Here is a 25,003-nt window from a genome sequence, read left to right as displayed (position 1 = left end):
AACTCCCTTCCTCTCACTCCCACAGATGGAGGGCCTCGGTCAGCAGGATGGAGAGAGCATGGTGGGGAAGGACGCAGGCGGAAGTTCGACTTCGACTTCCGAGATCGTGAGGATGAGCCGCGGGGTGGGCGGCGCCATCGGCACAACAGCGACAGCTTTGAGGATGATAAGGATGGGCTGCCCGAATGGTGCTTGGAAGATGAGGAAGAGGAAATGGGGACCTTCGACTCTTCCGGGGCCTTCATGTCCCTCAAGGTACAGGAGGCTGGGGCTGGGAGAGGGTGGGAGAGCCCCTTCCATTGGGGCTCCCTGGAGGGATCCAGAAACGGGCTCAGGAAGTTCCCCCTCTTATTTTTTCCTTTCAATAACCTGCTCCCTTCCCCCCCAGAAAAGACCACATAAACACTTGCACTACTTTGTGGAGGAATTCCCCCCCCCCCCCCAAATTTTTTCATCCTGACATGCAGCCTAGCTTTCACACCAGATTCATTGAGTTTTTCCAGCTCCTTCAGTTTTTTGTCTTGAATTCTGGCAAGGCTACCGTGATTCAAGAAGCCGTTAGAGTAGCCTTTCCCAATCTGGTGCTGTTCAGATAAATTGAGACTAGAATTCCCATGCTTGGGGGTGAGGTTATGGGAACTGTGGGCCAATTCATCAGAGGATAGTGGGTTGGCAAAGCCTTGTCTGAAGATTTGCACAAAGCATTGGTGGTTCTTTTTGAATATCCCAAGGACGAACCGCAAGGCAGAGCACCTTGTTTTCCAAATGTGTTGCATTCTCCCATCCACTATATTCTAAAACAATGGGGAGAAGGTACCTCCATGCAGGTTTGGCCTGGTTCATGGCCTATTCCTTCCCAGCAGCCCTGCAGAATGCTTCTTCCTCCCTTCTGGGCAAACAGGAGCTTCTGGGGTATTTTTTGTGCATTGTCTGTATCCCCCAAACTAACATTGAGCCCTCTCCTTCTGCCACTTCCACAGAAGAGCCCTAAAGAGGCAATTCCTGAAGAGCAGGAGTTAAGTTTCCAACCCTTGCAAGAGGAAGAGGAAGAGGAAGAGGAAGAGGGGGAAGAAGACCTGCCAGAGGCCAAGGATGGGAGTCAGAGGGGTAATGGAGAGGTTCCTGTCAGCCCCACAGCCAAGGAGGGGTCAGACAGAGGTAAGAGGGTGCAGGTGGTGTCTTGGAGAGTGAGTGAACCATTTTGCCTTCAAACTCCAGGTTAAAATGCTGTTTTTCTCCTCTTCCCCCCCCCCCCCAAAGAATGGAAGGAGCCCCGACAAGCGCCAGATGAGACCGTGCCAGCCCCTCCCGGTGCCCTGTGGCGCTCTGCCCCCCCTTTCTCCCTGGCTGCTGCCACCCTACCAGCTGGTGAATGTGAAACAGTTGGCCCAGGGGGTTCCTCTAAAACTGAGGGGTCCGTGCTGGCAGCCAGCAGCAACCAGGCTGCCGAAACGATGGATGGTAGGTGCTCCCCTCTTTCCCTCCCTCTTCTCCCCCTCTAATCTTGCAGGCCAAAATGTGGCCTGAGGAAAAGACAGAATCCACAGCAGTTTGACAACTGTTAACCTTGGAAGAAACATGAAGGCTAGACTGTTTTGGAGATGGGGTGGGGAATTTTATTCTGTTTTTCCTGAGGGCAAGGGTCCCTCCCTCTCTCCTCTTCTGAGATTCGGGCCCCCCCCCCCCCCCCCCGAGAAGGATCGAGGGCTCTGGGACAGGGCGGATACTGGTTTCTGCCCAGCATTGTTCTCTCAGCTACCCCCTCCACAACTCTCCAGGGGATCCAGGCCTCCTAAGCTCACCAACTCAGCTCAACCCTGTTGCCATCTCGGTTCTCCCAGCATCAGTACCTTCATCCACAACTGCTGTCAGTGCTGCTGCTGAATTTGCTGTTGGGGACAATGAGGATGAAGATGGGATGAAACACCTGCAGCAGGTGAGTGAGCTAGCTTTAGAAGGCAGTTCCTCTCTGTGGCTGTCTTGTCAATTCCCCGCTCTCTCAAACAAACAAACAAACAAGCTTCATTTATATACCGCTTCATACCATCTAAGCAGTGTCTAAGTGGTTTACAACTGTAAGCTAATTTGCCCCCAACAATCTGGGTACTCATTTTAGCAACCTCGGAAGGATGCAAGCCTGAGCTGAGCTTGAGCCCTTTTGCTGGTATTGAACTCGCAACCTTATGGTTTTTTGAGTGAGTGGCTGCAGTACAGGCATTGAACCACTGCACCACCAGGGCTCCTCTTGCTCCCATTCTGACTACAGAGTGATCTGACACAGATGCCACTGCTCCCAGTCACACATGTCACCCACCTGAGGAACACAGAACCCCTGAAGGGGGACCCCCATGAAGCAAAACACTCCTTTCTATGGTCTGATGAATTCTCAGGCTCCAGAAAGCTTTGCCTCCTTAGGGGGTCTCAGAACTCTGCCAGCAGCTAGCAGGAAAGGAGAGAGGGGAGTGGACTTTCGCTTCCCCTTTGGGTCACAAGGGCAGGTATGAAAGTCACAAGGGATGGCATTCCTTGTTAACCAAGTGCTGCCAGGACTAACATTCTGCTTGTTGCAAATGGGTGAGGACAGAGAAAGCCTTCCCTCCTGTTCCAGACTTCTACTTTTTTTCTCGGATGGCACCTGTCTCCCTCCAGCTGTCCAGGAAGACACGGTCATACTGTATCTGGCTGTGTCTCCTGAACTGATCGCCCCTCCTAAAACTCCTTCCTGTTGTTTCCCCTCTTTCCTCTCCAGGAAGCCGAGAAGATGGTGGCGTCCTTGCAAGACAGCTCACTAGAGGAGGAGCACTTCACCCAGACCATTGTGGATCACCGCAACACAGCCGCTGCCTTGCCACTATCCCACGAAGCAGCCATGAAGTGGTTCTACAAGGATCCCCAGGGGGAGATCCAAGGTCAGTGTGGATCATGAAGAGAGTCATGCAGGCATGCACACATACCTACCTGCCCTGGGGACAAACCGGCTGGGCAGTGGGTCACCTGTTCTCCCTTGCCCATCCCCAGGGCCCTTCACGACTCAGGAGATGGCGGAGTGGTTCCAGGCTGGCTACTTCACGATGTCGCTGCTGGTGAAGCGGGGCTGTGATGAGGGCTTCCAGCCACTGGGAGAGGTCATCAAGATGTGGGGAAGAGTGCCTTTTGCTCCGGGTCCATCACCTCCGCCTTTACTGGTGAGCACTTTCTTTGGGGGGAAGTGGGTTCTTGGCCAGGAAGACTTTGGTCTATCCTCCACCTCGCTATAGGAAGCAACAGCAAAGCAGTCCTTGGGATGGCAGGAACTAGGTAGGCAGATCATGGAAAAGCTCCTCTCTTCTTCTTGGGCTGCAACTGCCAGAACCCCCGAGTGGCCATTGGGAGGTGGCTCTAAGATACGGGTGTGAGGGAGGCAGTGCCCTTGACTTGTTTTCCTTCTTGGGTAGATGCAGTTTTGAGCCCACCTTCAGACATTTATAAGCAGGGCTAATAAAAACAGTAATGGCTTGAAACTCATTCAAGGGGGGACAGCAGCTAAAACAGTTTCATCAGCAGGAAAGAACACACTTTCCCTCATTTTTGGATGGTGCATGCCCACATATCTGGTGCTGAGTGTAATGTTACAGACTTTTCTTTAAAAAAAATATTGTGTTTACTTACTAGAGAAGTATGGTTATGCATGTAATCTATAGTAAATGTAACCTGGTAAGTGATCTGTTGAGAGTGATTGGCTGAATGAATGGGATCTTTAAAAAGGCTGTTTTGTGTGTGGCAGCTGGACAGTGAGGAATAAGAGTTAGAGATAGGAGAAGAATTAGCATTGGAGATAGAGGAGAGTTAGAATCAGGTCAGTTTGCTAGGCTTAAGAGTCAGAGATGGGAGTTAGTTTTTGAGGGTCAGTCAGGATGTAGCTGTGTTAAATAAGTAATCTTTAACTTTATGTTGAACCTCTGTTTAATACATTATTTTTTGTTGTATATAAAATTCTGCCTCCCAGAATTTTACATAAGTGATATGGAAATGCTTGAGTTCAGGCACAAGGTGTCTGTAGAAGCAGCAGTTATACAAGGGTGATGGTGATGTCCTTTGGTGGGATTAGACAAGTAAGGTCTAGCACAGGAACATTGAGAGCATCTAGAAGATCCTCAGGTTGAATGTCATAGTAATGGGGCAGGTGGGCAACCAAGTGAAGGCCCCACACAAAGGAATCTGACTCCCTCTCCCTCCCAGCTCTTTTGTGCAGTAGTGCTCCTCTCCTCTCTCAGCATCAGGCACAGCCAAAGGAATTGTTGGGTGCCCTGCTAGTAAAGGTGCCAGCTCTGTCAAGGGGATGGACAACTCCCTCCTTTAGAGCAGTGCTGTTTGATGGCTTAGCTTCATCTTGGGAGATTTTGGAGGGTTGTGGGAGTAGAAACAGTAGCCCTCTGATCGGTAGAAGGAGTTTGAAAAAGCTGCCCCTTCTCCTTGAAAATAGTTGAAATTTAAACTGAAAATGGTCCCATTTCCATCCCCATCCAGCTCCACCACTTGTGATTTTGGGAAGAGGTGAGCATTTTGACCAGGCACTGAGTCCCCCGACCACCACCACTGCTTGCCTTCTCAGTCTCAGGAAGTGGAGGTCGTGAGACACAGGGCATGGAGTCAGAGAAACTAGCTCTTTGTACCATTGAAAAACCCTCCCTGTGAGGTGGGGCACATCACATAAGTAAGTGTGTGTGTGTGTGTGTGTGTGTGTGTGTGTGTGTGTTCAGATAACCTATTTTGATGTTCAGTGAGTGATGACGGAGGTTAGCAAAGCAACCATTTCTTGCTTCTCTTTGTCTACCTCCTTGTTCTCGGAGGAAAACCAGAGACATGCCTGAAAGTACACTATAGATGGCTGCCTTATGATGGAGAGGGCCTGTCAAGCCGATACCAGTTGAGTACTTTGAGACGTGTCTCTGATTTCTCCCTGCAAATTCTACAGGTGCTTTCTTAGTTTTGTCTCTTATGCCTCTCTGCGTTCCCGCCATCTTGTGCTCTTGCCAAGTCTCCTTGTGATCTGGACTGTGACCGTAAAACGCTTTCTCATTCTGCTCTCCCGCTCACCCAGGGAAACATGGACCAGGAGCGTTTGAAGAAGCAGCAAGAGCTGGCTGCAGCCGCTCTCTACCAGCAGCTGCAGCATCAGCAGTTGCTTCAGCTTTTCAGCAGGTAATTCTGGGCTGCCACCCTGGGCCCTGAGCTGGGCCTCCTCCCTCAGCCTCCGTGAGCAGCCTGGCTTAGCTGGAGCCTTCCACAGCACCAGCTGACTGGAACCTTGAACAGCCAGGGAACCCTAAGAAAAACAGGGGTAACTTCCCAGTTGGACTGTTGCAATGCAGTATATGTGGGCTGCCCTTGAAGACTGCTTGGAAGCTGCATCTAGAGCAAAATGCAGCAGCAAGACTGCTGGCAAGAATGGTTTATATAAGCCATATTACACTGGCTTTAAAAGAATTGCACTGCACTTCTGGTTTGAATTCAAAATACTGGCGATGAAGTTTAGAGCCCTAAATGGGCCGGGGCCTCAGTATGTGAAGGACTGTTTCTCCATATCTGTGTCTGCCCAAGGTTTGAGTTGGAGGCCCTCCTCTGTATCTCACCAGAGTAGGAGGCTCTCAGAAAGATGTAGGACAGAGCCTTCTCTGTTGTAATACCCCCCCCCCCCCCCCACCACCATTATGGCATACTCTCCCTTTAGAAGCCCAAGGGATGTTGACATTGCTGTCATTCTGTTGTTGTTTGTGCCTTCATTTCCAACTTGTTACAACCCTATCATGGGTTTTTTTGACAAGATTTGTACAGAGGAGGTTTGCCATGGTTGAGTTCATCATGCCTCTGCATCCTTCCTTCCACAGCAGGCAGCAGTATGCCCTCCAGCAGAAGCTGGCCACGGGCGACCTGACACCCCAGCAACTCACCACCTTCCTCCAGCAGCTGCAGGCTCTCAAACCGAGGCAAGTCCCTTCCCCCGGGATTGCTGTAACACTTTCACTATTCTGCCTTGCCAAAAAAAGTCAATGCTCAGGACAGTGTTTGTCTGTTTTCCCATTTGAATCTTCTCCGCTACATATAATCCTGCTGTTCCAGTGGCATTGAAAATTTTTACTGTCCTGCTCTAGAAAATAACTGCATTAGAAAGTTTAAAAATACCTGAAACTCTGGTTGAAGCTTAGAAAAGCTGTTTGAAAACACAACTGACCTGGAAATTATTTTTGTTTTTGGTTTGCATTACCTTGCAGAAGGTTTTGAAATAGAAGTGGGAATCATGTGTCTCACTAATTAAATTGAGGACTGGCAGGCGATATATAAATACTTTGAATAAATTAAATTGGATATGTGTCTATTGGTCTCCAAAAGCCAGGAGTGTGGGGCCATTTGGACACATAGCTCTTACTTATAGAATGCCTTGTACTTGATTAAGTTGCAAGAATGGGCCAGGGCAGTTAAAGCAGTCTCAGACTGGATTGTTTCTGCAGTGTGTTTTGGATCTTTGTGGCATATCCAGGATGAACACATTTGGTTTGGCTTTTGTATAACCTTTTGTGGACTGCAGCACACTCTTAGAGCAGCTCATGCAGTGGGCTTACAGGAATGTTAAACCAAATAGAGATTGTTGGCTGTTTCTGCTGCTGTTAGAGCACCACCTAGAGACAGAAGAAAGCAGTTTGGGATATTATTGTTGCTAGAGAGAGAATGAGAGGGAGACTGAATGAAGAAGAAGGGAGCAGAGTCATCCCTGAGAGCATCACTCTAAGGAAGGAAAAGACATATGAGAGATCAGGGAGGCCCCACTCTCTTGCCCACCTTTGGGCACCCAGTCCTTGCTTGCAGGTGGTACAGCTCTCCACCCCAAACTTGGCTTCTCCCCATAGCATGCAGTTGTTAATATGTACCTTCAAATGGATATCAACTGGTAGAAGCCTTAATTCAGAGGACTTTCTCAGTAGAATTCATTCAAAGGAGGGTTGCCCTGTCTTCCTCTGAGGCTGAGAGAAAGTGACTTTTCCATGGCTACCCAGTGGGTTTCTGTGGCTGAACAAGGATTTGAAATCCGGTCTCCCAGAGTCCTAGTCCAACATTCACACCCTTGCACTGCACAACTATAAGGATATAGTGCCAGATGGAAATTGGACAAGTTTCCCTGCCTGCCTTCACCTCCTTGTCTCCTAAAGGCCATTTGGTCTTCCTCAGTCTAGGTTGGTGACTGTTCTCTAACCACTCTGTGTCCCATTTTCCAAGTCCGTCCAATTGCTACCACACTTTATGACATAAACTGTGTTGACTCTCTCTCTCTCTCTCTCTCTCTCTCTCTCTCTCTCTCTCTCTCTGTGGATTCCTTTATCCTCACATGTCACCAGTCCCCAGAGGTACTACACACCAGAAACCGACCACTAGTACCAGACACCCAACCCAACAAGACTTAACACCAACCTAATTTTTTAAAAGGCTTATTATATAGAAGGCAAGCATACACTCAAGATTGCTTAGTATGCTGAAGCATGTGGCTATAATCTGCAGTTGCTTAGTAGTTACTTATTTCACTATTGATCTCTATCAGATGTACATATCATACCTCTTTCCTCGCTGACCAAAGATGAACCAACTGAAAACCTGGCTGTGTCCTTTTCTACCTCTCATTGTCTAGACTCAGTAACCCAAACTCAAAACTAGTTTCAAAAGCACATCACCCAGTATCTCTGGCACCCCTCCCCACAGACTACTCCTCTTAGTATACCTCCTCTGAATCCCATATGTGACAGCACATTGCCTTACTTTCTCTCATAGAAACACAACAGCATCTGTACAATTTCACAACATCACACCCCTCTCTGGGCCATTTGTTTTTGTTGAGCGTTGCCATTTTGCTTATCTTTCAGATCAGGGGAGCAAGGGATAATTCCTTCTATGAACCGATCTATATCTGTGCCAGACACCGGGTCCCTGTGGGACGCACATACCTCAGCCTCACCGCAAGCAGGTCAGTTTCTGTGTGTGAGTGTGTGTGTGAGAGAGAGAGAGAGAGGCTTGAGAGAGAGGACAGATGGGTCTTGGACAAAGTGGTCTTTGCCTTGGTGGAAGAGCAACAGAATCTCTTGAGTGGGATATAGTGGCAGCTTCCTTCTTGGGTCGTATTCCTTCTCAGCCCTGTGTCAAAATGGCAGTGTTCATTAGCTGCCTTGCAGTGTTGTTGTGGGTATGAATAACATGAAAGGCAAAGCAAGCATGAGCTTGGATGTGCACCCTTCCCTCCTACTTTGTGTGTCTCTTGGAGTCACCCAATTATTTATATTAAAAAAGGTGTAAATGGGTTTCTGTTAGACATGAATGTTTGCACTCTTTCCCTTTCTCTGTTCTGTGCTCAGTATGAGGGGTGTGTGGGAAGAGGGGCTTTCAGATAAGTCTTCCTCAGTTGGGGTTACGATTGTCACAGACCTGACACCCGTCTCTCCTTTTGAATGGATGTTTCGTGTGAAGGGGGGCCAGAATCCTGCCCAGCAGGTACTACACTCTCTATCTCTTTCCCACAAAAGCCTACCTTGCGCATGTTGCACCCAGTCAGTTACTGGCCAGTGCAGGGCGGAGGAAGGCGGAGTAGAGGAGCATCCAGTTTGTGCCTGCAGCTGGATGCGGAGTAATGGTATGGTTCTCCAGGGCTGGGAGTTGCAGTTGAGAAACATCTGAAGGGATTTATGATTCCCACCCCTTACTGCCTCTATGTTTGTCTGTGTGCGTGTGTGAGAGAGATAGCGTGCATACAGAGCAAATGCTGATCTCAAGGTAAACACTACAGCCGTCTAGTTTGTGTTATTGCAACTCCTTCCTCTTCCTCCTCCCCTCTGCTACCCTCTTTTTCTTGCAGGCGGTGAAGCCAGTTTATGGGATATTCCAATTAACTCTTCAACTCAGGGTCCAATCTTAGAACAACTTCAGCTGCAACAGAAAGTGAGCAGAGACAACCCGCTTGTGGAGGGTGGTTGGAGACAGTGGGGTTGAGCAAGCTGGCAGGGGGCACCTTCTTCCTCCCTGCCCCCCAGGCTACTCATTCCTTTCCTACCCCACAGCTGCAAGAGCGGAGAGGCGCAGAACTCAGGGCCAAGCGGGACGAAGAGGAGCGGAAACGGCGCCAGGAGGAGCAAAAGCGGCGCGAGGAGGAGGAGCTCTTCCGGCGCAAGCAGGCGAGGGCGAGTGCTGGCACTGCCCCTCATGTGCAGGTGGGGACCCATCTCTGGCACACTACAACCACAGCGTCACCTTCTGCCTGGTTACCACTTGTGGGGCAGCTGGGAGTCAGATAACTCTTCTGCCTTTCCTTCCTCCAGAAGAACCTGGAACTGACAGCTTTCAGGCTAGCATGGAGAGGGAAAAGGCCCCATTCCTGGAAGGCAACATAAGGCTTGCAGGCTGAGACTAAGCTCTTGGGGTGGGGCAAGATTTAAAGTGCAAAGATTAAGGCTGGGTGATCATGGAGTTTTTCTCTGAGAGTGTAGATCAGTGATTCCCAAACTCTGCCATTCCAGGTGTTTCAGCTTCCGTAATCCCAGAGCATTGGCCAAAATAGCTGGGCTTCTGGGAGCTGAAGACCAAATGCATGGAGGGCAATCACTGGTGTAGATGGCGGGGTCAGTCCCCGAGAGAGAGAGAGGGAAGGGGCCCTCAAAGAGCAAGGTTGGTGAGCCTTGTGGGTCCATTAGAGGTGGACTCTTATGGATTTAAGACCTGGTGGTTTTTCTCCCCACCTTCCCCCCCCCCCCCCAGCTATCCTCTTCCTCCACCTCTTCCTCCTGGGGTCAGCAGTCTATCAACAGCAACTCCTCCAGCCAGAACAGCTTTAGCATCGCTGACATCCAGAAGATGGGGGATGCCCGGGCCTGCCGAGAACTACGGGAAGCACGGGAAGAAGTGAGCCTTACCTCAGGGCTGTCGGTGGTGTGGAGCTGGCGGTCTTTGCTCCTGCCCCAGAGCTTGCTGGGAAGATAGAAGGACTGAGCTGACCTCCCACCCCTCATATACTGCTTTTCTTGCTCTCCCCCTCTAGTGTCGGCAGCAGGAGCTTCTTCTGAAGCTGCTCCAACAGCAACAGCAGCAGCAGAATTCGCATCCGCTGTGGGGTGGTATGTCCAAGCAGAGCGTCTCCATGAAGGCCCTGCTGGAGCTACAGCAGGAGAGTGAGAGGCACCTGCAGAAGCAGCAGCAAAGGGGGCAGTCAAGGGGGGTGAGTCTGACCCTATCTCTCTCCTCTTGAGCTTGCCTCGGGTGGGCTTGGCTCTTGAGACGCCTTACTCCCTTGAGTGGTCATTCCTGCCTGGTGTCCACTCCGGGCAGCTCCCTGGTCAATCCTGTTCAGGCCTAGGTGCTGGGATAAAAGCTCCCCTTTGAAATGCACACCTTTGTGGGATCTGCTTGGGGGTGAGGAGGGGACAGATCTGTTTGGAATCTTCCTTCTGGGCAAAAGGAGATGGAAGGAGATCCTACTTTCTCTGATAGATGGGGGAAACACAGCCATAGCCATCTCATGTCCTCACATTCCTGGGATTTTTTCCCCAATTGGCTTGCTCCTTCCTTCCTTCCTTCCTTCCTTTTTCTCTATTTATTTTACTTTTTTTCCAGCCCTCCCCTTTCCTGTCCTTATATAGCAGAGGTTGTCCTCAGCTGACACAGTGAACTGATTCACAGAGAGGGGAAGGTTTGAGAGGAACTCTGGGAATCAAAGCCCTCCATCCAGGGATGGCTTTTGAGTGTTGGAGGCAAGGGCCTTTTATAGTTTCCAGAGACTCCCCAACCCCTGACTTTGCCCCATTGTTTCCTAAAAAACCAGAGTACCTGTATCTGTGTCTCCAACAGGGTGGGTGCCTCATTCCTCCTCTGCTTTAGGACAGGAGTAGGGCTTGGGTGGACAGTGGCGCCTGTGTGTGGGGAGTGGGAGGGGGGGACATGCTTCTAAGCTGAGAATGCAATGTTTGGAGGCATTCCAGAGGGTGTTGTGTTCTGCATGTGAGAATGACCTGCATCCTCCCTCTTCACCTGTTTTGTTCCATAGCATGGCACTCACAGCCTGGCCAGCCTCCAGTCACAGTGGGGAGTGGATTCGGGCTCGCTCTGGGGAGGGCACGACAAGAACAGTTCCATCAGCCTCTGGGAAGAGAGCATGAAGAACGCCGGACCCCTGGCCCGGAGCCTGGGCCTGAAGAACAGCCGGAGCAGCCCCTCTCTGGGGTAAGTAGGGCCGGTGGGGCAGAGGGTATGCATGCGTGTGTGCATATGCAGCAGTGTGTCTGTGTGTCCCCACTGAGGGAGGAAAGTCCTTATGAAAGAAGGGTGTTACTGTTTTTCTTCCAAAGGCAAGGAAATCCTTGAAAATTTCATAGTTTTCACGGACTACTTGGAGTTTGGGATTTGTTCCAGGAAAAAAAAAAACACACAAAATGGTCGCTAAAATCCTATGTTGGGAGACAATGCGTATATCATGGAGCTGTGTCTTCAGTACTATGTCTCCTGAAGATGTAATTCACTAGCAGCCAGCTGTTTGGCTTGGTTTTTTTTTTTTTCCAGTTTTGTGCACAAAGCTGTGATATTCTCGGCCAGAAATTTGTTTCATGGGGAAAAACCCAGATGTGATTTTCACACAGAGTCCTGAACAATGAGGCTTTTTGCTTCTCTAGAATCTCCTTTCTCAGGGTTTTCCAATAGTAATGGATTGGATGAGGGAAAATAGACTTAAATTGAATGCAAATAAAACGGAAGTACTCGCTATAGGCAATCTCAATCCGGGTATGGTGTTAAGCTCTCCAGTTCTGGAGGGGGTCACATTTCCCCTAAAGGACTATGTCCGTAGCTTGGGGGATGCTCCTGGACCTGTCGCTTCAGCTGTCATCCCAGCTGGATGTGACAGCCAGAAGCTCCCATTATCAGCTTCAGCTGATTCGCCAGCTGCAACCATTCCTGGAACAGGAAAACCTAGAAATGGTTGTACATTATTATTATTATTATTATCATCATCATCATCATCATCATCATCATCATCATCATCATCCTTTATTTATAAAGCACTGTAAATTTACACAGCGCTGTACATACAATCTTTTTAATTGGACGGTTCCCTGCCCTCAGGCTTACAATCTAAAAAGACACGACACAGAAGGAGAAGGGAAAGGTGGTGGGGAAGGGGCCTCTCTAGTAGGATAATACATATAAAATATATAGCAATACAGGAAATGATTCAATAAAACAGACAACAAAAGAACATCATATAGCAAGTGACAATTATACATTCACTGGTAACCTCTCATCTCAATTTCTACAATGAGCTCTACGTGGGGCAACCCTCATGCCACGTTCGGAAGCTACAATTGGTCCAAAATATGCAGCCAGATTGGTGACAGGGAGTTCCAAATTTGATTGTATTACACCTATCTTAAAATCCCTACACTGGCTGCCCATTAGCTTCTGGTGTTGGTTATTACCTATAAAGCCCTCTCTCTGTGGCAAAGAATGAACCACATCCTCTGACTTCCTCTCCCACAACAGGGACACATACAGTGCCTCCTGTCGGCAGGGCCGGAAGAAGACCGACGAGGAGGAGAAGCTCCTGAAGCTGCTGCAGGGGTTCCACAAGCCGCCCCCGCAGGACGGGTTCACCCAGTGGTGTGAGCAGATGCTGCACGCCCTCAATACCTCCAGCAACCTTGATGGTAGGCGAGGAGAGCAGCGGGAGGAAGGCAGCTCCAGGGAGGGAAGCAAGTAGACAGATTCCTCTGACCCTGGGTCCCAAAAGGCTGCTTTTGCACATACCACATGTCCAAGGCACCTGGTGTGGCTGAATGTCTGCTCCCACTCCTCTCATTGGAAGGCAGAGTATGAACTGGGGGAGGGAACACAGAGACAACAAAAGAGGTAGCCATCGAAAACACCAACCTCCCACAGGCAAAATGAAAACATTGGTAGAATTCCCAGGAGTTTGAGGTTTGTGCCTCTCACCCCAAAAGAGCAGCCCTGCTCTCCGAAGGAGGAGAGCCTTATGCCAAGTCAGATCCATTGGGAGAAACTATTCCTAGCCAGGCAGTCCGGCTGTGCTGGTGAGGGCTGAGCCAGTGAGCCTCTCAGTGCTGAGTTGTAGCCCCTCTGAAAGAAGCCAGGGGCCCAGGGTCCAAGGTGGGCAAAGAGGAGGAGTGGCTAGTGCCAGGTGCTATCCTTCCATCCATCCATCTTCTGTGAGGGCACAGGTAGCTCCCCATCCTCATGCCTCACCTCTTCCTTGTCTCCCCATTTCCCAACCAGTCCCCACTGTGGTAGCATTCCTGAAGGAGGTGGAGTCCCCCTACGATGTCCACGACTGCATTCGCTCCTATCTGGGAGACACCCTGGAAGCCAAAGAGTTCGCAAAGCAGTTCCTTGAGCGCCGTGCCAAGCAGAGAGCCAATCAGCAGCGCCAGCAGCAGCAGGTATGGAGCCTGGCAAGGGGTGGGGGGCTCTGGGAGGCAGCAGGGAGTGGGCCTTGGGCAGGGCTATGGTCTCTCCCCCCACCTCAGCCTTTGGGACTGGCTTTAGAGGTGCCTGTTGCCTCCCTGGCAGAATCCGGGCTCCCTGCTTCCTCCAGCCCATCCATTTGAAACTCCAAAGGCGGAGAAGTCTGACCTCTGCCTCCAGAAAACGCCACCTTACGTGCCCCCTCTTTCTTCCCCCTCCTCCTGTCCATTGCTGACATGAGTCTGTATTGAGTCCCTCTGTTTCATGGCAGAGGTTTTCCCAGCAGGAGTGATGCTGTATGGAGTGGGATTTCCCTCTGAACATCCTTAAGCCTTCCTGTTCTCCCCAACCTCCTCCTCAGCAACTGGCTATTCTTCTCCATCATGGTTTTGTTCTTAGGGAGCAGAAGGCGGTTGAGCCTCCGCTGCTGACCTGGCCATCCCGCCCCCGGCATGCCTCTATTCTCCTTGACTCACCCCTCTTCTGTAACATCCCTCCTTGCAGGAAGCCGCCTGGCTGAGCCCCAGCAGCCTGCAGTCCCTTTTCCAGTCCAACCACAATCCCAAGATGTCATCTTTCGAGAGCAGCCAAGCCATGAAGAGCAAGAGGCGTCCTGTGATGATCCATGCAGATCCCAGCATCCTTGGTCAGGTTCTTGGGGGAGCTGTGGGAAGGGTTGAGAGAGAGACAGTAGTTCTGGGCCTATTTGGGGACTTGGGAGGGGCTTTGCCCCAGCCATCTCTGTGTCCAGAGGAGGGTGGGGAGGGGGCATAGCATATATGGGATGCTGGAGAAGAGCCCTCCTTGGCTGCGGTCCTCCTTCAGCCAGCCTGGGAGCCTCTTCTTTGCCCCATTACCCTCTTGCAAGCCACAAGTTGCAACCCCAGACAGACCTGGACATCAACTCCTGGGTTTGAAAACTGACGTAGATCCTTTGAGCCCAAAGAGCCTTGTTGGCCCAAAGGGGAAGGATTTGTTCCCCTGTGTCACCCCACCATCGTCACCCTGGGTCCATTGGAAGCCCCCTCTCCCTCTGGAGGAATTCAAACTACAGGAAGAGATTCCACCTAAATATAAGGAGAACCTCCTGAAAGCGATTTTAGATAGTGGAAGACTTGGTGGGTGGAGGAGTCTCCTTTGTTGGAGGTTTTTGAAAAGAGGCTGGATGGCCATTGGTGACAAGGAGGGCTTGGATGGTGCCAAAGGGGGGTTGGATGTGGCTTCTTGGGGATTCTGTGATGATGCCCCATGGACTGACCTCAGTGTCTCCCCGTCTCCTCTCTCCTTCAGGCTACGCCCTTCACGGCTCCTCAAGCGAGTTGGAAACAGTGGACGACTACTGACTGAGCGCCTCACAGCAATAGGAATCTCTCTCTTCTCTTTCTCTCCTCTCTCTTTCTGTTCTCTCTTCTCTCCTCTTCTGCCGCTGCTGCCTTGATTTTAACCAATTTCAGTTTCGGCTGAATTTCAGTGCACTGCAGGAGAGGCAGCGGGGGCTCCGTTCCCTGCCCTCCTCCTCCCCCCTTCCGCGCGGAAGAGCGGTCAGTGGCGGCACGGATCAGTCGGACCAGGATGCCAGGAGGACGTCCAAGCACTTCTTTCCTTGCAAAAAAGCACCTTAAAAATGAACAAAAGACTTTTTTTCTGCCATGCACTTTATCAGAACTTTGGTTTTTTTACAGTGACTTGTTACAGATTCAAAAGAAAAGAGGGAAAAAAAGGAAAAAAATACTTTTTTTGGAGTTTCTTCTGGAAGACATTTTTTTTAAAAAAAAGAAGTTTAAAAAAAACCTACAAAAAGTTTATCTTTAAAAAAGAAAACACTTATTTTTCACATGAGGATATAAGTTTAAAAAATGTGAATGGCATTTTCACAGAAGCTTGATATAAAATGATTTATAGGACAAAAAACTTGAAGAAATGCACTTAGAAAAAAAAAAGAACTGTGTTGTTGTTTTTTAATTTTATTTTATTTTCCTCCTTTTTTGGATACATCTAGATGAACGTGTAAATACTGTTGAGACTCTTATTCCGCACAGTATATTTTCTCTTACAAAGAGGCCATTTTATATAAGACTTTTGTTGGATGGTTTATTGTCGTCAGTTTTTTTGTTTTTGTTTTGAAAAAAGAATTGCACAAAAAGGCCTGCCCTCCTTCTCTCCCTCCCCATTTTCCCTTCTTCTGGACGTACAATTCTCTTCGACATGGGGTTTTATTAAGAAAAAAGAAGAAAATTTTGCAACAAAAAAGAAAGAAAGATGAATTTCACACACTAATGATAAAGTGGGTTGGTCCCAGAAGCTGCTTTGCTCTTCCTTCCCCACAAAAAAGGTGAATCCCAGACCCATTTCCCTGCGGTTGGCTCCAGATGCTTCTTCTGGGAATCCATCCTGTGGCTCCTCCATTCTTCTTCCTTCTGGATTGCTCCCCAAACCTCCCAATGGACAACCTATATATATATATAATGCTGCAGCTCCTCAGCAAAATGGTTTTTTTCCTTCAGCGACTCTTCTGTGGGTGTGAGATGCACTTTTAAAAAAGAAATACGAGAAGAAAAGCGCTGAATGTCGTGAGTCTTTAATTTTTGAGGACTCATCTTTTCTCCGGCTCCCTTGCACCCCTTGGGCACCTCTGCACCATCCTCCTCCATTTTCATTTTGGTTTTGCATACCTGTATACAGATGGGAGTCAAATCATAATGGAAGTTTTTCTTTTGGCGAAGGGTGCAGAGAAAGACTCGCATTCCCATGCGGGCATCCGCCTCGGGGCTCTTCTGCATGCGCTGGAAACAGAAATGAATGTATCCGACTCGGGTGACCGCTTTTGCTCCGGAGCCACCGTTATCTCTCCCCGACCCGAAAAAGCTGCCTGTTGACAGTATTTGTCACCCGACAGACCACCACAAGTTCCCTTTGTCCATGGAGTGTGAGCAAGAGATTGGGGATGACAGTTGTGGTTTTGTGCGGGGCTGAGTTTCCCCCCTAAAGGAAGCTGTTCGTCTCTGGTCTGGTAGAGCTCCGGTGGTGCTAAAAGAGTTAAAAAAACCCTCCCAATACCTCTGTTTAGGGGCAAACATTTCTGTACGTGTTTTTTGTGGCTGCGTAGCACTCTGTGTGTGTGTGTTTGTGTATACACACACATACCTACACACAGTATCTGTGTTATATCTCTCTATATCTATCCCAACATAATTTTGCTTGAATAGATTGGGGTGGGAGGGATTAGCTGAGAAGGAGCATTGTTTCTTTTCTTTTGTTTACAATCGTATCCTGGGTCCCGCAGGGGCTGGTGGCGCACATAGGGTACTTACTCCGTGGTCCTGGAGAGGCAGAGGGGCGAACGGGTGTGTGGGTGCGTGTGTCTCTGTATGCAAACAATTGGCACACTTTCTCTCTCACTCTCTGCCAATGCACATCGCTCCAAACTCTGCAAAGTGCATTCAGAGGAAGAGAGGTGGTGGGGACTGGCCACAAGCATCACTTTTTGCCCCTCCTCTCCCATGTCCCCCCCCCCAAAAAAATTCCTTCCTCTTGGAAGTTGAAAGTTGGGGTGTGAGTCTGGAAAACCCGCACCCTTCCCCTATTTGCTCCGTTGGGACTGGCTGTTTTTGTGCCCACAATGGGTTGCACAAGTGGAGACGGAATCCTCCTTCTACGGGTGCCATGTTTTTGTTCCCCTCTCTCCTCTTTGTATGTGTGTGGTTTTCTTCTCCCCCTCTTGGGGTGAAAAGAACACAATCAGTGCAGGCTTTGAGTGTGTACCACCACCCACAAGAACCATTTTCCCCTTCATGACCAAAATGGTAAAGGACCTTCTTTTTGGGGGAGGTGGGGGGTTTCTCATATGGTACCAAGCTGTGCTGAGACCACAACTCCGGCTGAAGAAGGAATGTGGGGCTGTGTGTGTGAGACTGGCTGCGTGTGTGTCATAATTTCAATAGTCCTTGTCATTAATACTGTGATGTTTTAATGGTTCCTGTGTTACAAGGCAGGAGGAGGAGGGGACCAAGGATGCTTCCTGCGCCCCCCGTTTTCTCGCCTCGCTGGGGCTGGAGGGCTGCCGCTTTCTGGGACATGAACTCACTGTGGGCATCTCTGCCCCTCTTTGCCTCGCCTCCCTTTTTGGTCAGTATTGAGCCACAGAAGAGACCTTTTGGACACAGCTGCCCACTGGCAATGACTCTGGGCTCCGTTATCAGTGGCTCTGGACATTTCCCTGCCCCAGCGCTGGCACCAAAAGGGAGGCTGGCTTGGCTTGGCCTCACCTTGCCCCCATTGTTGCCTCCTGTGACTCTTGGCTCCTGAGGGACAACCACAATGCCATCTTGGAATCGTCTCTTGGACCAGTCCGGTTCTCCTCCTCCTTTGGACGTCGCCTCAAGAATGTATGTGCGTAAGAGCTTCTTCCTCGCCTGCCTTTTCCAAACAAGGGCTGTCTTTTGATTTTTATATTTTGACCTGTTGGATCCTCCTCTTGAGTCGCATGCTTTGCTTTGCAGAGTCTGCCGCGGTGGAGATGGGGAATGTGCCCCACCCCAAATCTTCCAGCCACATTACCTTTTTATTTTCCCTTTCTTTTGCACCAAAACCTTTCCAGCAGGATGGGAATTCAAGTAATCCTAAGACTTCTTTTCCTTCTGAAAATCAAGGTACGAGCGAAGTTTACATTAAGAGCTGGCTTATAGCACAGGACTCCTCAGCCCTTTGCCTGAAATCCTGTGGGCTGGTCGGGGTGTGAGTGTGTTTGTGTTGGGGAGGGGGGAAGACACCACGGGGGGGGGGGGAATCTCACTCGACTCCTGGCTGCCTTTTCTCCTCTTCTTGCTTGCATGTGCAAAAACAGGAGAGAATGTCTCCCGTCCCTTTCTCCTTCTCCTCTTCTGTAAATAACATTTGTTTTCAAGACAAAAGTTGGGAAATCATTTGTGTGTGTGTTTGTGCGTATGAAGTGTTGCCTTACCACTTTTCTAAGGAAAAAACAATCCATTGTCGGAGGGGGGGGGCAACAGGCGTTAAGGCTTCTCTCCCCCCATCTCCACCGCAGTATTATGACTTTGTTTTTTAATACCTATCACTTAGCAATAAGGAGCAGAATCATAGGCAAGGAGAAACTGTAGCACACAAAGAAGCTGGAAGGGGTTGCGCTTTTGTGCGGCTGGGAGGGGAAAGGCCCGGCGGGAGTTGGGTGCTGCTTCCTTGGGGGGCAGCCTTGAGTCCCCTCAACCTCAGATCTGTGTCTATTGTGTTTGTTTCTGTATGTGTTTGAAGAGAAGGAACCCTCCAAATGTGAAGAGCAAAATGCAGGCTTGTTTGGGGGGCTTGGGTGAAGGTGCCCCATCGGACGCATTTTCTCCCCAAGTTGGTGCAGCTTCCTTGATGTAATTTTATGCCAGTTTCTCTTTCATAAGACAATTTGTGAGTGTGTGCTTTTGGGGGGGGGGGGGCAGGGGGGCCACTTATTCTCTTTTTTGTAAAGATTTTTATTGACTTTTTCGTTCTTTTTTGGTAACCGTCTGGAATGTGACCATGAATGTATTTTGTGTTTTGCTTTTATTTTTAAAATGTGTCAGCTAAACTTCTTGGATGCCATGGGGAGGGAGGGGTAAGTGGGGGGGGGAGTTGTGTGTTGGTTTTTCAGGTGTTGGTTTGTATTATCATTTTTTAAAATGGTGTGTGTTTTGGGACACCAGGAAAGAAGAGCCAGAGCCAGTGTTGCATGCCAAGAGAATAAGTTAGAATCAGCTACAAATTCAGCGACGAAGCAAAATGCTATGCAGCAATTGTGTGTGTTTTAATGCGGGTGGTGGGGAGGGGAGGAGGGAGGGTTTTTTAAAATCACTTTAGTGGGATTTCTGGTCTGTTGGTTGTGTTGTGTGGATGAGGTCAATGTGCTTTGGCTCTCTGGAGGGATGGGAGAATTGTGTTGCTGAGTTGGGTTTCCCCCTTCTTTCCCTGTTCCCAAAACTAGTGACTACTCTTCTCTGTTGGGGGGCTTTGGTTGTATTTGTTCTGATGCCTTAAATCAGCCTCCCCCAACCGGGTCCCTTGACCCATCCAGACAGCCCTCGTTGGCGAAGGCTGCCTTAAACCCTACCACAACTTGCTTCTCTGCGCAGGGCGAGGTTTCCGAAGGAGTTTGGTGATGGTCATACGCTTCTTTCTTTGGGTGGGTGGGGGTTTTGCTTCAAGAATGAGAGATGCTTTTTGATGTAGGGGCTTGTCAGGTGCAAATGCTTTGAAAGTAGCCGTAATTCTGTTGGCTCAGCTGGAGGAGAGGAACAAGATGGCAGCCAGGGAGCAAGATGTTGTGTCCGCGCAGCTTTTTTGATATCGCCAGACCCCTGGACCCTTCCAGCGCACCTGAGCCACAGTGGAGGGGAACAACGCAGAGACGGGCCCAAGTTCTGCTTCTGCTGGACTGAGTGGCGCTGACAGACCGGGACCTGCCCCTTCCTTCCTATCATCCATCCCTCTCTCCCTCGGACGCTGCTGTGCTTGCTGCGGGGGACCCCACTGGGACCCTCCAAAGGAAGCCTTTTCGCCCCTCCTTGGCCGCCGCAGGCCAGAAGCCCATCTACTCGCTGCTCGCTGCTGCCCTCCGACCCGGAGGCAAGACGGTCCATCCCTCAATATAACACGAAACTGTGACGACGCGCCGAGACCCTGCAGACTTGGCCTCCCAAGCTCCTACTGAGAGTGCAAACATGTTTACAGGACTATTCACCTGTTTGTTTTTTTTTTGTGTGATTTTGATTTATTAACTTCTTTTGTTCCTGGTGCAAATGGGCAGAAACCGAGACGGGGCTGGCGGATATGTGTTTGTGGAGGAGAGGGAGTGCGTCTCCGCTCATCCCCAGCTCAAATCCTTCTGCTTTGCTGAATGTTTTCTTGCAACAGCCCTGCTGCCCTCCAAGGACTCACCTAGACAATGGTGCGTGTCTCTGTGTGTGTTATGGGGGACAAGTTGCCCGCCGGACTCCGGGCGCTGGGTCTCTCGCAGGCCACGTCAGAGGCCGCAGCACTACAAAAGGAGGAAACTTTTCCCTGCCCTCCTCCAAAGAAACTGGACCTGTGCTAGCTCTGTCCCCAGGAGGGGGGCCGGGACCCTTCAGAGTCGTGTCCTGCGCCTTAAAGGTGGAGGAAGCCCCCGCCATGTACATAAGCCCCACCGGCCCCTTTGCTTTGCTGTGCCTTCCCCTCCAGTGTAGCTAGGAACCTGGGCTTTTCTCAGTTGGGGGGTCTCCTGTTTGCTGCCGCGCGTGTTAAGATGCCAACCCCTTCTCTCCGCTCCTAGCTATAGCTCCTTCTTCCTCCCAAGCTGCCTCTTAGGTACATCTTCTGTAAATAAGCCTGCCTGTCTTTCACCCTACAAGTTTGCAAGGAAATAAAGAGACACTTAGATGGTTGTGACGCTTGCTGTGGGCCAGACTGGATTTTTTCACTTCTGGGGCCTTCTTGGCTGCCCTTCCCTCCTCCTCCATTTGGTGGCCAAGGGCCAGGAGGTGCCACCCTTCCTGCAAGGGGCTTCTTACTTGTGGGGCACAGGGACAGAGAATATAAAAAGCATTTAAATGGCAGGTGGGAAATGGGTTCCACCAAATCCTAGAAGATGAATAGTGAGATCTCACTGGAGCTGAATAAGGTTCATTTTGGTATAAGAACAAAATTCTCTGTGCAAACAGCCATAAGAGGCCTTGAAAAGTGCAGTTTTTAGTTTCAAAACCAAGTGTTGAGAAGAATGGTGCAAGTACTCATTATGGCTGCGAGGCAAAGGGACACCATGGGAAACATTGCCTCTAAGTTGAAAGGGTCAGCAGCTGCTGTGCCTCTTGCTCTGGAGCAGCACTGCTGTCTACTACTATCTTCCTTGCAACCCAGCTTGAAGGGAACTTTACCAAGGATGGTGAAGCATATGCAAGCCAATTCCCGTTTTTCGCACCGACTTCTACATCCTCCAAGGTTGACTCCGGAGCAGCCATTATGCATGATGTAGTGCCAAAGTAAGCCCAAATGCTGCTTAATGGCACTTGAATCCCCCCCCCCCCGGTGAATTTCACCCAGCTCTGCATTGTGCCATGACTTTTGTGTTCTTTTGCAGGGAAGATGGGCCATAAAGTGGTCCTCCACCTTTACTGGGACCAGAAGAGAAAGACCCCCGCGATGTGGAAACCCAGAATACAAAAGCCCTATTTTTTACCTAAGAGGACACATCTTTGAGAATCTCAGGTTCTATAGCAGATCTCTGCCAGAAGTTGATCATGGATCAGGTTGGAGGACTTAAAAATGCCGAGAGAAGTGTTCTCTCTAGGAACTTGCAGGTTTTCCAGCGCAACTCTGTGGTCAACATCTGGTGCAGAGACATGCTGGAGGACCTGGAGATTCCTAGAGAGGACATACTAATCAAACTGCAAATACTCACCGTAAAGTAAAGTTGCAATGGTGGAGGGCCAACTGTAGACTCTGTCCCCAAAAAACTGCGTGCTGGCATTTTCCTACTCTTGTAGTATTTTTTGGGGGGGGGGGTATTTTTACCCTTTTGGCCCCAAATATGGTTCATTCTCCTCTGAGGGAGATCCTCACAGGCGGTAAATCCTGGCTGAACCCTTTGGAAAGGTGAAATGTGGGGTTGTTTCTCAAACGAAGTTAAGCTTCTGATAAATTACAAAGGGAAAGGCTCACTGGCCAGTTTCGGGGGAAGCCTAAAGTCCTCTGCCAGCAAGTCCATGCTTCTTCCAGCTAGGCCTTGATTCATTCCCGTTTTTGGTTCTCCATACTTGGTGAAATGGATCTTCCACCCAACCTGTTCCCTCTTTTTATAGAGGGGCTTCTCAGCTGCACAGGGAACGTAGGCAAACTCTGCCTTCCTTGCAAGTCCAGCCATATTCCCATACAAGTTTTCTTCGGTTTGGGGGGGGGGGAGCAGGGCCAAGCTTCAACCTGGTATAGCAGGAAGATTTATGGTCTAAAACTGCTGTGATTCACCTGGGACAAAATCACATGCAGGGTATCAAACGAGGGGAAGGTCCCATGTGGAATAGACTGATATAAGAGCCAGGCGCTAAGAAAGCCAGCAAAAACCTGGCATCTGCTGACCAGCACATCCATGGCCAGGTTCTTGTGGGATGCAATCCAAGCCCTCTGAATTGGGCATGTGGCATTTCTAGGACATGTGTATCCGTTTTAGGGACTCCATTCGAGAGGACAACCTGGTAGGCAAGGGCCAAGAACCTACAAGTGTGTGGTTACGCTCAGGCTGGCAAGAGAGGCAACTGGGGAGACACAAGGGCTGCTGCCTGGGAGTATCTGGGACGCTGCCTTGGAGAAGGTGAACAGACATTTCCCCTGAGTCCCACAAGGCATGGCTGGAAAATGCACTCAAGCCTATTTGGGGGGAACATGAGGAGGAGTTCCAGTGAGAGTGTTGGGTTCTTATGAAAAGGAGGTATTGCTTACAGCTGTCTCAGCAAGGGCCTGGAAGAGTTATTTTCCGCTCCCCAAAATGGGGTGCCCTCTGTGAAACTGGCCTTGTACCAGTTGGGGTGGGTGGCTGGATGATCTCAAGGCTCATTCTAACTTCAGCTTCTATCCTTGGAATCCAAGAAGCCAGTCCAAAAGCCAGAGAGGCCAAAGGGCCATTGTGAGAGGTCAGCCCGCCATCCCACCCCTCATCATCCCAAGAGTAAGCAAGAAAAACTCAACACGCTCGGGTTGTTGGTTCGGTTGTTTACAGGTTACACACAGCCCTGCCGGGGCAGCAGGAGGGGAAGGGGCCCCAAAGCTGACCCCTTCCCCTGCCTTTACAAAAGTGGTTTAAAGAGGAAACAAGGCCACCGGGTTCAAAGGCTGCCCCACCGCTGCCGCAGTTCCTCCGAGCACCACTGGGGGGCAGAGGGGGATGGGAAACTGGGGAGGGGACACAGGTGTGTTTACCTGTCAGAACAGTTTACCTGGAGTGCTCCATGGGGCACACGGGTGGGGAGGGGGCTCAGTTGGCAAGGTACCCGTGGGCCCCCCCCCTCCTCCTCACTTCCTTTTGACCCCTCCATTCACTTTCTAAGGGGAAAAGAAAAGGAAGAGGGAAGGAGCGGGGGACTTACCAACCCTTACCCTCTCAAGCCCAAGAATGAGGGAAGCTCCCCTTTCCCCCATCTGAACTGAGATGTATAGCATCCCCAAATCCTTCCATCTGAGAGAAGGGAGAGTGCAGTGGTCCCATTGTACTGGCCCCCTCCCCAAATGCCCAATTAAGGCTAAAACCTGGCTGCCTCCTGATTACCCCCACCCCCCAAAAAAGCTTGGCCAGAACGATGTGAAGTCAGAGCAGAAAAAGAAAGAGAATCTGGGTGGCTGGAAGGGCAGCCAACTGACCGACCGAGGGGGGCAGAGAGATTCAAGGCACAGCCCCCTGAAGCCTGTGGCGGAGGGAGGGGACAGAGACTGGACTTTGGGGGCACGAGAGGGGACCGCTCTTGGGGCCCCCACTCTGCTCCTTCCCCCCCCCGGCCCCAGGCAAGGAGCACTGGGGCACGTCAATTCCACCTTTCAAGAAGCTGTCCCACGATCCGTGTGGCCACGGCCATGCCGTCGTCCGTCACCCCAGGCAGCTGACCCGATTGTCGTGGCCAGCCAGGACCCCTGAGAGGAGGAAGAAAAGAAACGGGTAGAGGGAAAGGAGGGACAAGGGAGGGGGAATGTGGGGCCAAGGACCTCCAGGAACAGACTAGAGGAGGGGTTCCCAGGGGAAGGAAGGGGTTCCCAAAATGGCTGCCACAGTTCACACTGAGGGACATGTGTCCTTCACGCACATGCCAAGAGCTTAGCAATCTCTCTTTTGGTGCAACGCTCTGAATCCCTTCATCCTCCACAGCTATAATTCAGTTGTGAGAACCTAGCATTCCTCACCATGCACTGGTGTTTGGCTAAGAGCTGCTGGGAGCTACAAATCCACAACATGTATATAAGCTTACAGCTCCATAGAGAAACACAACCAGGGCATGTTCCTTGGACTACAACTCCCAGAAACTCCCCAGCCAGCATGGGGGATTGGGACGTGTCCAAAAGAAGGACACTTTTCCAAGGTCTCGGGGACAGGAGGAAAGGAAGGTCTTTCGAAGAGTGGGGCAACTAGTGAGCAAGAGGATGGGACAAGGGTCCCGACCTGGCTGAGGGTTTGCCCCTGCCGCCATCCCGGCTCACCTGCCCGGTCGCCCTTCATGGAGTCCCAGATGTTGCAGTTGAAGTCGTCGTAGCCAGCAAGGAGGAGGCGGCCTTCGGTGGGAGAAGGCCACGGAGGTGATGCCACAGATGATGGTTGTCATGCGAGTACATCATCAACTCCTGGTCGGCGCGCAGGTCAAAAAGGCGGCAGGGTGGCGTCATCGGAGCCGGTGGTGAACGCGTTCCCGTTGGGGAAGAACTGGCGGTAAAGTGGGCAGAGGAAACAACCTCAGGGAGGGGCAGAGCGGAAGGGAAGGGGCCCAAAGCCCCACTGTGGCCACGGTCTGTTCGCTCAGCTTCCAGAACACAA

At 50.5% G+C, this 25,003-nt stretch overlaps 1 protein-coding gene and 1 pseudogene across 3 annotated transcripts in view; one reads left to right on the top strand and one right to left on the bottom strand.

Moving 5' to 3' along the window:
- GIGYF1 (GRB10 interacting GYF protein 1) overlaps positions 1–18,253 on the top strand; it is a 35,903-nt gene extending 17,650 nt beyond the window's left edge. The window contains exons 11-28 of one of the 3 annotated variants that reach the window (XM_042473456.1): positions 26–255; positions 981–1,158; positions 1,261–1,461; positions 1,842–1,936; positions 2,750–2,909; positions 3,019–3,185; positions 5,081–5,181; positions 5,868–5,966; positions 7,890–7,990; positions 8,873–8,955; positions 9,075–9,224; positions 9,769–9,912; positions 10,049–10,225; positions 11,051–11,226; positions 12,538–12,701; positions 13,288–13,451; positions 13,981–14,122; positions 14,767–18,253. In XM_042473456.1, the coding sequence (XP_042329390.1) occupies positions 26–255; positions 981–1,158; positions 1,261–1,461; positions 1,842–1,936; positions 2,750–2,909; positions 3,019–3,185; positions 5,081–5,181; positions 5,868–5,966; positions 7,890–7,990; positions 8,873–8,955; positions 9,075–9,224; positions 9,769–9,912; positions 10,049–10,225; positions 11,051–11,226; positions 12,538–12,701; positions 13,288–13,451; positions 13,981–14,122; positions 14,767–14,819 (2,585 nt within the window). In that variant the 3' untranslated portion in view covers positions 14,820–18,253. Of the gene's footprint in view, positions 1–25; positions 256–980; positions 1,159–1,260; positions 1,462–1,778; positions 1,937–2,749; positions 2,910–3,018; positions 3,186–5,080; positions 5,182–5,867; positions 5,967–7,889; positions 7,991–8,872; positions 8,956–9,074; positions 9,225–9,768; positions 9,913–10,048; positions 10,226–11,050; positions 11,227–12,537; positions 12,702–13,287; positions 13,452–13,980; positions 14,123–14,766 lie in introns of all 3 variants that reach the window. The other 2 variants (XM_042473455.1, XM_042473458.1) reach the window with 2 other exon arrangements.
- Positions 18,254–23,990: 5,737 nt separating this feature from the next.
- Positions 23,991–25,003, bottom strand: part of LOC121933949 — an 11,145-nt pseudogene continuing 10,132 nt past the window's right edge.

This window comes from Sceloporus undulatus, chromosome 6, assembly GCF_019175285.1.
Source record: "Sceloporus undulatus isolate JIND9_A2432 ecotype Alabama chromosome 6, SceUnd_v1.1, whole genome shotgun sequence".
Taxonomy (NCBI): domain Eukaryota; kingdom Metazoa; phylum Chordata; class Lepidosauria; order Squamata; family Phrynosomatidae; genus Sceloporus; species Sceloporus undulatus.
This window is presented reverse-complemented; position numbering and strand designations above follow the sequence as displayed.